At 42.2% G+C, this 14,948-nt stretch overlaps 1 protein-coding gene across 11 annotated transcripts in view; it reads left to right on the forward strand.

The window, feature by feature from the left end:
* Nucleotides 1–14,494, forward strand: part of GJA5 (gap junction protein alpha 5) — a 28,092-nt gene extending 13,598 nt beyond the window's left edge. For 4 of the 11 annotated variants that reach the window (XM_061627974.1, XM_061627976.1, XM_061627977.1 and 1 more), the window contains 3 exons: nt 2,081–2,202; nt 5,583–5,766; nt 10,732–14,494. In XM_061627974.1, coding sequence (XP_061483958.1) covers nt 10,753–11,862 — 1,110 coding nt within the window. In that variant the 5' untranslated portion in view covers nt 2,081–2,202; nt 5,583–5,766; nt 10,732–10,752 and the 3' untranslated portion in view covers nt 11,863–14,494. Of the gene's footprint in view, nt 1–2,080; nt 2,203–5,582; nt 5,767–7,211; nt 7,310–10,731 lie in introns of those variants that run through there. The other 7 variants (XM_061627982.1, XM_061627981.1, XM_061627979.1 and 4 more) reach the window with 4 other exon arrangements.
* The last annotated feature ends 454 nt before the right edge of the window (nt 14,495–14,948 follow it).

Raw genomic sequence — 14,948 nt, forward strand, 5'->3', positions numbered from 1 at the left:
ATCAATGAAAATTCTTATGATTTGGAAGTGGGAGACAGAAGAGGAGCTTTCTTCTAATTGCAAGCAATAGGCTAGCCCTATCCTCTAGAACCTAACAACCTGATCCAAGGAGTTTGGACTTGAAAGTAAGTCCCACTTTATTTAATAGGAGAGAAGAAAATGCTCACAGTATTGAAGCCCAAGACTAGCTATATTTAAAGGCAGGTCAGTGATCTTGCTAATAGAAGTTTGTTGTTTACTAACATTATACAAAAGCTGGCACTTGCCTCATCAAAATCAGAGGTGTTATTGAGCTGAATTGTCTATAAGCCTTTAAGGGGACAGCGGCAAATAAAGAGACCAGAGAAATCAAAGGCTTTTGGGGCAAACTGGAGAAAAATAATTCTTCAGAGCATGAAGAAGAATTGCATGTTTATTCTAAGAAAGAACTGCATACTAGAGACAAGCTCAGCATATCCAGCCAATTCCCCAGTGATCTGAATTCAGCTGCAAGTGACCTCTTTTTAATTCCACCTCCCCTTTTTATTGGAATCTCTGAACATCTCTGTCAACAAATTCTGAAAGGATTATGATATGCTGTATGTTCCACATGGAACGAGATATTTGACTGGACACTCTCGCAAAATATCAGGGGGGTGCACAGCAATATAAAAACATTCTAAAAAACATTAATAGCCATACAGAACAATCGTTAAATGAGCGGCTACTTAAGAAAATGTTAAAACAACTGCAGACAAGTGTGTGTGATATTAGTCCACCCCTATTTAATGCATATTATGTAGATATTTGCATGTCAGTCCATGTATGTGAAGGTTCTGAGGCTGGGTATATAATTCATGGTTTCGGGAAATCCAAGGCACCCTTTCCCCTCAACCATTTGGCCACTGGAGATAAAAGCATCTTTCCATCAGGGTTGATCCCACACCATCACCCACTTCCCCTGTCAGCTGTAACATGCATGATTTCATTCTAGTTGACAGACCGAGAGCTACCAGTTCTGTTCTGTTCAAAAAATACTGATGGTGTAAAATATTGAAGGTAGCCTCACTGGCCCATAAGGAAAAATCAAAAATTAACAGTAGGGAGTGACCTTTATTAAGACCAACAAAGAAGCAACATTTAGGGTTCATTAGAACTGTATATCAGGGTGGGTGTCAGGCATAACAGAACAAAAAGGAAAGACAAAAGGCTGTTATAGGTGAGGTGATAAAAGCCCCAGCCTGTAGACCAGGCATGGGGAATCCAGGGCCCTCCAGATGTTGTTGAACTATAGCTCCCATCATCCCTGACTATTGGCTATGCTAGCTGGAGCTAATGAGAGTTGTAGTGAAGCAAATATTTGGAGGGTCACAGGTTCCCCACCCTTCCTGTTGTTTTAAAATGGAACTTCTATGTATTAATTACACTTATGTCCTACCCTTCCTACAAGGAGCTCAGGATGGCATACATAGTTTATTCCCCCACAACACCCTTGTGGATAGGTTAGCCTAGTGAGTCACTAGCTCAGCTGCATGGCAGTGGGAATTTGAACATTCATCTCCCCAGTCTTTGGCCAAAGCTCTAACCATTACATCTACATAGGAGATGTTGCACAAGCTTGATCAGGCTATGTCATGCTTTGTACAAAAATGTTTCAGCTTGCACCAAAGCCCTCCCTCTGTCTGAAAAGATAAAACTGGCACTTACTCAATTCTGACCGTAGCACAAATCATAATACATGCCCCCCCTTGTAGTACCTATATTAGCAAAGCTGGAGATTAATTTAGATGGTAAACTATGTATAAAATTAATTTGAATCCAAATTGAACAGTCTTAGCTACCCACAACTTCTTTCTGGATTTTGCTATGGTGAGGAGAATTCCTAAGGGATCAGAGTTCTAAATGGTGAGATTTTGAATCTATCGTCACATGGGAACTATGCAAAGTATCCTCACTGTTGCAAATATTGCATTATTTTTACCACACAGATTTTATTTTATCCCCATACTTGGTCCTTGGGAATGTCAGTACTTTGCTGGAAGAAATTTGAAGCATACCAACATATGCAATCTCTTCCAGTTTCTTTCTCTTTGACCTATAGGTGATTTCACACACCCTTCTCTGCTGTCTTTGCCTCCTTTGTCTCATCATGGCATTGGGAAAAAAAATAGAAGGAAAGAACAGTTATGCACACAGATGGAGATTTTCATGGATGAAGAAAAGGTACCACAGCAGGCTTTGGGGAACCAAAACACACAAAAAGAACAAGTAGTAAATTGATTTCTCATCAATAGAACCAAAAATCTTCCTGCTGGCAGGAAGGGTGAGATATAAATCAAATAATAAATAAATAAATAAATGATGTTCCCTCCTTGGAAAGATTTTTTTTTTAAATATTGAAAGTCCCCAAAATGTGGTAGAGCTGCTGGTGGTGGTTGTTTTGGTGAACAGATGTTTCAACATCTGTTGAAGAAAATATTGCTCCAAGATTTGTTGGTTTAATTAATTTGTTGGTTCTCATAAAAATTGTAAATTCAGTTTGGTCTCTCCTATTGCTATCAGTAGATAAACTGTAAGTTTTCCTTTCCTAGCTAAACTGCAAGGTGGCTAGAATGTGGATATATTGCCACATGTAAGTTAGAAATATTCATCTAAGAGATCAGGAGTGGGCAGAAGGAAGTTCATGATCTATTACAGGTGTGAGGAACCTTCGGCCCTCCAAGTATTGCCAACTCCCATCGGCCCCGATACTCATGGCCAATGACCAAGGATGATTGTAGCTGTAGTTCAGCAACATCTGGAGGGACAAAAGTTCTCCACTCCAGATCTGTTGGAAGATTGTTGGACAATTTGCAATAGGTTAGCATGGGTTTCCTGACTCCCAATGGCTTAATAACAGCCACAATATTCCCCAACACCTCTACCTCTAAATTAGGCTGTTAGAATCCTTGATCTGTAGTTAACTTAGATTTGTATGAGTGTGTGTGTGTGAACGCGCCATGCCAGTGTGTGGCTCATGTGGTGCAACTTGGCCTCCTGAGCCACCATTTTGCATCTGACTATGTGCCCCCAACCACTAGCTCCAGTTGATGGACCTTGGGATTCTCATAAAAAACCACAGGTAATGTTGCAAGCCTGAAATTCATCCATATTTGTAATGGACGGTTCCCAACATTTTATCTTTTTGTCATACTCTAAGGCAGGGTTGGCTAACCTGTGGCCCTTCAGATGTTGCTGGACTCTGACTCACATAATCATTAACCATTAGCCATGCTGGCTGGGGCTGATGGGTGTTGGAGTCTGGAGGGTCACAGATTCCTCACTCCTCTCTAAGAGTAGTAGGGCAGGAAATATAACCAAGACTAATTTGAGAAGGGGAAGAAGTAATGCAAGGGTGGAGAACCTCCAGCCCAGGGCTGAATGTGGCCCTCTAGGCCTCTCTGTTTGGCCCTCCTTCAGAACTCTATCAAGGTCACACCTCCCGAGCCCCACTCTGAGCCCTCCTGAAGTGGTTTGTCCTTGAAGTGTGATAATGCCTCTTGGTTGCTTGGATAGAGGGGTGTGTGTGGAAACCTCTGCTATGTGCATGGCAGGAATGTAGCTCACTGTACAAGGTAATGATCACATCCATTGCTTTGCTCCCAACTTTGCCTCTGACATATGGTCCCTGGAAGGTTCACCATGAGAAAATATGGTCCTTGGACTAAAAAGGGTTCCCCACCACTGCAGTAATGTATTTCTGCCTCCTCCCTTCTCAACCTGGGAACTAGATCTGAGGAAAAAATAGATGAAGGCAACGCTTTGTAGAAGTCCCTGAACTTGAGGGGAGGTTTTATAGATTCACCTTCCAAGGTCAGGAGGATTGGGAGTGCTGAGCCAGGGGTGGGGGAGAGAAAGAGAAATTGGGCAAAGGATGATGAGAGGGCAAAAGGGCCAAGGGTAATTGAATAAAAGGTCTCCATCCCCAATTACACAGGCCGTGTAATTATACCAGTTTTCAACTAATTCTAGAGGCTTTTTTTTCTAGAGGGGCTCAGTCTGTTACCGTAAACACATGGTGCTTTAGAAACTCACACATGTATTATGGCATAAGCTTTTGTGAACTAAATCCTACATTGATGCATGAAATGTTATCTGCAGTTGGAAAACACACACACGTACACAAAGAGACTAAAAATGGGTACAGTAAACAGTGTGGCTAAAACACCATGGAATGCAAGTACAGCCTGTGATGCTTCTGTGTAAAGCTCAAATGTTTTATTATGATGCTGAGAAATCTGTATGATGTCCTTCCTAAGGCCAGTATCATGGTATATTTTTGCTATTAGACTATCATCCGCTTTGTTGCCTCCAAGTTTCCCCCTGGGTCTCCCAAAGGTTACTCTTTTTCAATAAAAAACAAAAATAAATAAACCAATCTCCCTTTCACTGGCTTCAAATCAATACAGCCTGGGAAAATGAAGCTGTAGCCTTTTCTTTCCACTGCAGTAAAACTATGCCAATATTTCTTAATCTCTCTAGGTTCATCCATATTGTTTGGCTGTCCTCACTAGTGTATCCAACACCTCCCAATTTAGTACCAGCCATACGATTTACATGCTTAGTTACATGCCAGTTCAGTCAGCTTTGAAGTCACTGATAAAGATACTAAGTAAAACACCAATCTGTGCACCAGCCTTCTGTACACTCACACCCAAGGTCATTATCTGCCACTTAGCATTATCCTTTGCTTACAGTCCTGCAGCTGGCTTCTCAATATATTCACAGCATTCATAAACTCAGGTGTGAGCTTTTAGGTTACTGTTTTACAACAATATCTGGAATTTCCGAGGGGTAGCTGCAACAGAGAGTCTTGTTAAAGACTAACAAATGTTATTATGGCATGAAAGCCAGGGATGGCTGGCCTGGTGGAGGGAGAGCCAGCCGAAGTCCTGAAAATGGGGCATTCTGGGTCATGGCAGGGAGGATTTACACAGCATCCAAGTCCTCCTTGGAGTGCTCCCCTGGGATCCAATCCCAATGAGAATTCCACAGGATAATAGGCTGGCGCAGTAAAAAAATTACAATGTCAGCCTATAGGGACCGCTTTACTCCCTGATAGGCCTGTTCGTGGGAGTCAGTTCTTCCAGTCCAGCTCCCATGTGTTGGGATGGAAAGATCTGTCAGTTTCAGTTCTCTCAGTTTCTCATTTTTCCAATCTTAAATTCAGTTCTCTACATTTCTGCAGCAATTTGCATTTTTTTTAAAAAAAATCCTCATGAAAATTCTCCAACATTTTTAGTGCAAATTTCTATTGATAAACACATTTTTGTAAGCAGTCTTAACAAAAGTACACATTTTTAGCAAGCCACTTCTCATTATCTAATGCATTTTGCAGGTTATTTTAACTCATATATTCGTTTTTATGCACGCTTTCCCCTCATATATGCATTTTTGTAAATATTGTTTAGTTGACGAACTGTATCACAAAATTCTAATAAATGCGAATTTCTAAGGATGGCTGTGTTTCAGTTCTCATACTGATTTGGAAAGTGCAAATTTGATAAATTCTGCTTAAAATGCAAACTGTATCCTAATTCTCATCCATCCCTACCCGTGCACAGCTCCTAACAGAGGTGATGCTGAACTGGGCTAGTAGCTCCCAAACGGGGAGTGGATGCCACGGAGCTTTCCATCGGCTCTTCCTCCACCGGCCCTTCCTCTGCCGGTCCCCCTCCCACCGGTTCTCCATGTTTTGGATTGGACTTCCAGTGATGTTTGGCACACCTGAGTTAAAGATTTCTTAAGGTTAAGCATCTCATTTATTCCGTGCAGTTTTATAAACATAGAGCTGAATGCTGAATTGATTTCAGATTGTGCTGCTGCAACTCACCCTTGCATGTGCAATGTGGGATCCACTTTTTATTTTTATTTACGTTTTATTTATTTATTTAAGGAATTTATATCCCACTTTTTCACAAAGTCCTCAAGGCACCTTACAAAAACAATTCAATACAAAAATACATCATCAACAATAAAACCAAGAAAATAAAAACAGCTGCTAAACAGCAAATGAAACAGTAGAATAAAACCAGAGCCAAAATCTAAATAAAAGGATCTTGGATACCAGCAAAAGCACCAAAAGAATGGAGAAACCTTGCCTAGTGCTTCAAAGTTCAAAGGCAGTCGACAAAGATGCTTTGGGACAGAGCTCCAGCTTGGGTCCCACCACAGAAACAGCCATCTCATTTGTAGTCACCCACTTAATTTCCACCGATGAGGTCAATTTTCCATGAGTTAATCCAGTTTTGCTATAATGTTTAAAGGCCCAACACTCCATGAGTGGGAGCCACTTGTACAGGTTCTTCGTATATAATTGTTGTCCAGCCAGGATCAGGAACATCAATCTTGTGATAAGCACCCGCACGACTGGCCCCAATCACTTGGTGCCATGCCTTTAAATGTTACAACTACACCATTGGATGAAACGATGGAAAACTGTTCCCAAGCCACTGCTAAAAGGCATCAAAAACAAAGAGCACCAGTGCATTCCTTTTGAACAACTATTCTTGTTGAAGAGCATACTAAATAGAGTTAGCATGAAGCATACCTTTTTTTCCAGTGAATATTATAATATCTGAGTTTCACCCATCACAAATTATTTAATTGTCACCACCCTCACAAGTCAGGAGAGATTTTATGTTGGGGGTCCTGGAGGCTGAGTCAAATAGTTCCTTTTCCTTATTGCAAGATGACTTCATTTCCTAGCGGAGTTCTATGTGGAAAGGTCTGACATATACAGAGATGTAACCAAGTTTCCCAAACTCACATTGGCTACCAATTTTCATACAGGTTTGGCAACCAACCAACAACAGAGTTCCATGTGGGTCTGGCTATGAGATGGGGGGAAAGGGCCATGCGTTAAAATGCATTTAAGACTGTACCAATCACTAACCCCATTCTGCAGGGCTGACCACCTTCCGTCACCTTTCTTGTGGGAAAACTTAGTGCTAGCTGTCAACATCTGCTATTTATATCTGCAGATCCAATTTTAGCTAGGCCAAGTTTTTTGAGTTTTTTTTAAAGCAAAGGATTTTTGGCTTCCCTAAGGCAGAGAAGTTCATATAAAAAGAGTTCTCTGAAGCAGAATGGATGGAATAACCTGCCCACCTTGTCAGCGAGTTTTAAAAACTATTCTTTGCTTGTCAAGATCACTGCTTTGTCTGGAGCAAAGAGTAATGAAGTATGGTGACTCTGTCATCCCTCTCGTTCAGCACATGTGATAGCACAAGTGAAAGGAAGTAATGGCCATGACAACAAGGAAGGGAAAATTTTCCTCCTCTGAAAGAAGGTAACAAAAAGTTTTTATGGCTAGGTGATCTCAAAGACAGAATGTCATAGGGATATGAATTGCAACATTCAGACATGTAGATTCCTACTTTCAAATGAACGGCATTAGTGCACTCAAAGTTGTGTTCTGTTGCCCAACTTACAACAGGACTATTTTGAGGAAGAGAAACTTAAGTATAGGCAAAGTGAAAGAGACCATTGGAGACTGGACTACTAGGTTAAATGAGGTCATCACAGCACAGTGAGTTCATGGTGGATAAGCATAGTTTGAGTGGATGTATGGCCAAAAAGAGACTGTGACCACATTCACACCATATAGCCAGCATGGATTTTTCCCCTTTCACCATGTTAAATTGAAAATACCCCCATGCCATTCTGATACTTCCCATAAGCTCATTTCAAAACAAAATCTTACAAAATTTATAATCCTGAACGCAGAAACACTTGCTTAACAACCCTCTAAATGTTCATGGCGATACACATAACAGTCAAAGAGAATCGAGAGTTCAAAGTGTAAAAAGAGAGACACAAAACAGAGCCCCGTTGTACTTTTTTCTGCCAGTGTTCTCATAATTTGTTGAAAATGTAAAATCAGCCATGTTCACAGAGTATCTCTAATCCTATTACTGAACTTGCCCCATACTCTGACTTTCGTCTTCTGCAGTTTAAAAGTTAAAAACATGCCTGGCTGATTTTTAATTAATTTAAGAAATTTAACATTAAAGTCAATGATAAGCCCGGGCATGCTCAATAACAACAAACTGTCAGTGTTCTAAAAGCCAGACTCACAGCTGCTGGGCTTGCCTAATCAGGGGTCCACACCCATGCCAGGCGTTATTTCATTTTAGACAGTCATGGCTTCCCCCCCCAAAGAATTCTGGGAAGTGTAGTTTGTGAAGCGTGCTGAGAGGAGACTCCTATTCCCCTGACAGAGTTCCAGTGGCCAGAGTAACAGTCAGCTGGTCTGATTGAAGCTCTGTGAGGGGAACAGCATGCTCCACTAACTCCACTTCCCAGGATTCTTTGGAGGAAGCCATAACTGTCTAAAGTGAAATAAAGGCCTGGTGTGGATGTGGCCAGTGACAGCTTGGTTTAAATTTGAGTGGGAGACTACATGTGCCTGCTGTAGAATAAAAAGGTGGGAGAAAGCCTGCAAATCAATGATACTGTTCACAATGTTTTCCTTTCCCTCTGTCCAGTGCCCACCCATCCAATCTCCTCCCTTCCCCTCCCCATCACCTCCCCCTCCCCTCCCTGCCCTCCTTCAACCCACCCTCCCTCTTGCCTCTCCCTGCCCCTCCCCCAGGTCAGTTTCTCCTATCCTAAGCATGATTCCACAGGAGTAAATCCCTGCCCTCCCCTCCTCCTCCCTCCTATCCCCTCCCTCTTGCCCCTTCCCCCCTTCCTTTGACCCTCCCTCCACCTCCCTTCCCCCATGGTTAGTTTTTCCTATCTTAAGCATGCTTGCACGGAAGTAAATCCCATGGAACTCAATAAGCATGCAAATGATCAAACCTGCCCTCCTCCTCTCCCCCTCCTGCCTGCTCCCATCCCCCTCCTCCCCTCTGCCCTTCCTCCTCCCCTCCCACTTTCCACCTACTAGGGTTGCCAGGCTCAGGGCCTGAGAATGATTCTGTATCTTTAAGAGAAGAGAAAATTCAGCCAAGTGCAGCTTTTCTTGCAACACTGCAATGGGAAAAACCACAAGGTGAAATTCTCCCTTCCCCCTGCACAACTTTTAAAGATACAGAAGACCTCTTGGAGGCTGGGCCTGGCAACCAAGAGGTCTTCTGCATCTTTAAAAGTTGTGCAGGGGGAAGGGAGAAATTCACCTTGTGTTTTTTTCCCTACAGAGTTGCAAGAAAACCTGCACTTGGCTGAATTTTCTCTTCTCTTAAAGTTACAAATCATTCTCAGGCCCTGAGCCTGGCAACCCTATCCCCGACCCCTTCCTTGCCTACCTACTCCTCCCCTACCCCTGCCTTTCCTCCTCCTTCCCTCCCCATTCCCTGTGATCAATTTCACCTATCCTAAGCATTATTGCAGGGGAGTAGATCCCATTGAACTTGATAAGCATGCAAATGATCAATCCATTCTCAGGAAACTTGCACAGGATCCTGTTTCTTACTTCCTGGATGAAAAAGCAGGGAAATTCACTAATAGGCAAAAAAAAGCCCCCCAAATTCTTCCAAGCTACACAGGAAGTGGATTGGACTATGAAAGACCAACCCAGATTGTGTTTGCATTTTTACAAATTTGTAGGGCAGTACAATATCTCACAGAGGTTAGGTTTCCCCTGGTGCATTCACCATAGCTGCCTAATTTCCCTGCTTTTTAAAGTTTGATAGAAATATCTGTTGGCTATAGGTACATTCTTAAACCGCAAGGGCTTTTTGCCTATTAGTGAATAGTTATTCTACTTTAAACAGTCATGGTTTATTAAAGTTATTCCACTTTAAACAGTGTAGGTTGTCAAAGGTGCTAAGAGTGATTAGAAGACCCCATTCCCCTCATAGTGCTACAATCCCCAGAGTTTTCTGGGAAGAGGGACAGGCTATTAAACCAGTATGGGAATTGTAGATCTGTGAGGGGAACAGGGGGTCTCCTAACCACTCTCAGCATCACAAACTACACTTCCCAGAATTCTTTGGGAGAAGCCATGACAAATGTATGGTGTGAATGTGGCCTTAGGCACAAATAGTTCCAAAAGAGGCCACTGAGAGTACTTGTTATGTGCTCACAAGAGTGTAAAAAAGGGTATTAAAAAGCAGAACTGTTTAGGCTGCAATCCAGTGCCTATTTTATTTGAGAGTAGTCCCCACTGAAATTCAGCGTGGCTTATTTCTGAGTAGACATGTTTAGGATGACGATGATTCATTTATATCCTGCCTTTTTCCCAGAACTGGGACTCAAGGTGGCTTACAAAAATTAAAACAAATGCGGTTAAAAACAGATAAATAAAACATACAGAAGTTATAATTAAAATGTAATTTAACTATAAAATTAAAACCACTTAAAACAATTAAACACACACACAAAAATACAAATCAATTAAAACAGCACTCTATTTAATAGCCCATGCAGTCAGTTTCCAAAAGCTTGTTGGAATAGTCTTATTGCACTATTTATCAATTTCATTGATACTAAAATATGCTGATTAATCAATGGGGGGAAATATGAATAGGTGAGACCCAAGGACATGTTTTTAATTTCCTGAAGGTACTTTGACCTGGTCATCCCACACTTCACCATGTAGTAAAGGCATAATGTAATACTTTGCCTAGAAGAAATTGCCTTTACCTGCTTCCATAGGTAGTTTTGTGGCAGCCTTTTAAATGCTACTCCATTTACAAAGTACCATTTAGTGGTAATTATTTCTCTTTCATCATAAAACCCAAACTTTCTCTCTCCCTCCCTCCCCAGAAACCAGTCGATTGAGCAAAAATGGGTGACTGGAGCTTCTTAGGAGAATTCCTTGAAGAAGTCCACAAGCATTCCACAGTGGTGGGGAAAGTCTGGTTGACTGTGCTTTTTATCTTCCGGATGCTTGTCCTGGGTACAGCTGCAGAGTCTTCATGGGGAGATGAACAGTCTGACTTCAACTGTGACACTCAGCAACCTGGCTGTGAGAACGTCTGCTATGACAAAGCTTTCCCCATCTCTCACATCAGGTACTGGGTCCTTCAGATTATCTTTGTCTCAACCCCTTCCCTGTTGTACATGGGACATGCAGTGCACACAGTGCGCATGGAGGAAAAGAGGAAACTAAAGGAGGCCAAAGAAGGATCAAGGGCAATTCAAGGCAAGAATGACTCTTTCCACCACCAGGAATGCCAAGCACCTGAGAAGGCGGAGCTGTCCTGCTGGGATGAGCCAAGCGGGAGAATACTTCTTCAAGGCACTTTATTGAACACCTATGTGTGCAGCATTTTAATCCGTACCACCATGGAGGTAGCCTTCATTGTTGGACAGTACATGCTGTATGGAATCTTCCTTGACACACTCTATGTTTGTCAGCGGAAGCCCTGCCCCCACCCAGTCAACTGCTACGTCTCTCGGCCGACAGAGAAGAACATCTTTATCCTTTTCATGCTGGCTGTAGCAGCACTCTCCCTTTTCTTAAGCCTGGCTGAACTGTATCACTTGGGATGGAAAAAAGCCAAGCAGAGGTTCTCCCTTTCTTACAAAAGCAGCCCTAGCCCAGTCACTGGCAAACTGAAGGCAGACTCCCAAGCAAAGATAACGCAAAGCTGCACTCCTCCTCCAGATTTTAATCAGTGTTTGGCCAACCATGGTGAGAAGTATATCAGTCCTTTCAGTAATAAAATGGCCTCTCAGCAGAACACCGCCAACTTTGCAACAGAGAGGGTTCACAACCAGGACAATACAGATGGAGACACTCCATTTATTCAAGTTAATTATACACAGAATCCTGAGACCAACAATAGTTCTGCACCCAGCCTGCTTCCCAATGGCTACTTCCGCGACAAACGCAGGATCAGCAAAACCAGCCACACCAGCAGTAAGGCTCGGTCTGATGACCTGTCAGTGTGAATTGCTTTCAGTTGGGGGGGGGGGAGGAAGGGAATACTCTCCGTTATGCCAAATACCTGCAGTGTAGATTTTGAAATCCTGCCAGTCTGAGCTCCAGTCAGCCAATTCAAATATTTTTTAAGTGAATGGCCTGACATACTACAAAAAAATTATTTCAAAGCTTATTTCATTCTTTTATCCTATTACTGTTTGGATAAACTTTGGTTACTAGAGAGTGATTATATAGCATTGTTGTGAAGAGCTTGAGGCTGTTTACTCAAAGTATACATAGCCCTACAGATGTAAACCAGTATAATCATCATGATTTTCCCAAAGAATCCTGGTACTTGTAGTTTTGTGACAGTATAGGGACATCTTTGGTAGAAGTCCCAAGCCCTTTCATATAACTATAAATTCCTGGATTTCTTGACTGGATTTATGGTAGTTTCCATTTGTTGTGGCTTTAATTGCTGTTCTGGACAAACCCTCAAACTAGCAGACCCTAACACTTTGCTATTTAATAAGGAGGTGCCATTGATACATGTGACATCCACAATTTCTCTCCTCTCAAATAAAGTGGAAGCTCTGGCTTGCTGAACTGAACCATTACTTCCCAAATGAGGCTGGCTCTCATTTGCAGCATTGACCTGATGACCGCGGACTTCTGCTACTCCACTTCTCATCTGGCATCATTTCCAGACATTTTGCAAGCACACCATAGGGCAGCTTCCCTTTTCCTGGGAGAGTGAAATATCAAATGTCTTCCTTTTCCTCATCTCTCCACTGGATCCCACCTCCTACGCCAGCTTGCCATACTTACACCAAGTAAATGTGCAATGAATCCTACTTGAATTTTTGATATGTATGTATGTCTGTATATAACTACTTTAGAATTTTAATAGCCTCCTAGAACTAATAGATAAACACTGGCTCAGAAAGACAGTAACTGAAGATACTTATTAGAGTCATTTCAACAGAAATATTTACTCACCGGAAACAATATTTCCCATGGAAAATAATACTTTAATTAGAAACATGAAGCAACCCAGTCCTTTTAGGACCGTCCACAGCAAAGCAACAGGCAATCATTGTCTCTGCCTGAGCCTGAAGCACACTGATATTTTGTAGTTTTTTAAATTTTGTACTATTTTTAATTCATTCTTAGCTTTAAACTTAGTGATGTTGCATATAAAGAACCTATCCACCAGGCAGGAATACACCCAGGATCAAAACTGGGGTGGGGGGTGTAGGATTGTGCATCACCAACAGAGAGGGAATGCGTTGTCATGAAAGAGACAAAAGAGGACATGGATTTGCATAAAATTTGTCTATGCTTTTTATATGCATAGATGCAAATTTAGAACTAATTACTTTTTGATTTAAATAGAAATATACTACATCTCACCTTCGTGGGGCAGGTGATGACCTTGTGAGCTGTATGCCTACTCAACCTGGTGTTCAAGTGTTAATGGTTAGGGCCAGCTTCAAGGCCTCTGTGGCTCTCCCTTCTTATGCTTCTTTAGCTTTAAACTAGGCCTGGACCAGGCACAGCCCTTCAAACAGAGGACTGTCCTCTGGCTCTGAGAGACCTTCAAAAAGGACATATGGCCATCTCTGGCTCTGACAGTAGGACATATGGCCACCATAATTTCAGGATCAGTTATAGGGTGTTCTAAATCTCTGAACTCAGTTAGCTGAGCAGGGTGCATGTATCTTCTCATGGGGCAGTATTCAACTAATTCAGCCTGTGAGTGCAAGGATTACCGCTAGCACAACAGGACTTCCCCCCTCTCCTACCCCCATGTGCACCCCGCACCCTCCCCAAATCTGTTCCAGCAGGTTGGGGAAACCCCAGAACAGATTTAAGGGGAGCGCAGGGTGAAGAGAAGGGGGAAAAGTTCCATTGCACAGGCAGAATTCCTTGCGCTGATGGAACTACTTAGTGTTACGTTGGACGCAACCCAAGGACTATAGCATGATCCACACATACAAAGATTTCACTGCCTCACAAGTTCAGTTCATCTTTGCCCTCACATGACCTCTTAGAGTGAGCATATTGTCTTGTGATGGAGTGTCAAGCATGACAGATGCTGGCTTATTCCTAAAGAGAACTCAGCTCCTCCCACACCACCATCTTACAGTTCAGACTAGGTACCCAAAATACCAAACAACACTAACCTTGTAGGCTGCTCAGATGACACAAGGAGGGATAGATAACTTGGGATCAATTTGTTTATCACAGAACTCAGATAAGGGAATTCATTTTGTCTTCCTATTTTCGGAAAATCTAGTTGCCAGACAGCAATGTGTTCCACCACCCTTTAAAAAACATGTTTTTACTGTGTTAATGTTGTATCTGATGCTCAAATTATGGGACAGGAAGAAAGGAAGTACCCTCACTGTTTTAAAGGGCTACCTTGCAAGTGAGGATCCCATCTCTTGTTTTCCTTGGGGCAGAGAGAATAAGGGTGATGATACAGTCTGTATGTTTGTGTTAAAGGGGTGTGATGAAAGACAAAACTCTGTGTTTGAAGCTTCCTTTCCTTATGTTTCCCAGTTTCTCCATATTTCAAGCAGAAGGGTCGGAAATGCATGTTCTCTTTTGAAGATGTTTCAAAACTGTGCTTTGTTTTGTCCTAATAAAGTTTGGACTAGAACGCCTCTGATTTGCGTCTCTGCTCCCAAAATAGCCAAGATGGGGAAATGAAACTCCACATACTAGGCTTCATGCACTGGATGAATTGTGGTCCCAGTCTCTGACCTTCAAAAATCATAACTAGGCAGGCCTCATATTTGGTAAGAGGAAATTCCAGAAGGGTAGGCTGGTTAGTTTGCTGCAACAACACAGCAATTTATTATGGTGAAAGTTTCCATGTCCAGAACCCACATAATCTGATCTCTTCTATTTTCCCAAGCAGCTCTTGCATTTCTCAGCTTACAAGCAGAAATTGGTTCAAAACTGTAGCCATCTAATTATAATATATATCCAATGCACAGGCTTGTTGACACATTTTTATATTTGTGGTTCATCCAAAGTTGGACAAGCATAAGACATCAAGGGACCTTTCATATCCCCCTCACTAGACAGTTGGGGGACCATCCTGAAT

The sequence above is a fragment of the Rhineura floridana genome, chromosome 5, assembly GCF_030035675.1.
Source record: "Rhineura floridana isolate rRhiFlo1 chromosome 5, rRhiFlo1.hap2, whole genome shotgun sequence".
In the NCBI taxonomy this organism is placed as follows: domain Eukaryota; kingdom Metazoa; phylum Chordata; class Lepidosauria; order Squamata; family Rhineuridae; genus Rhineura; species Rhineura floridana.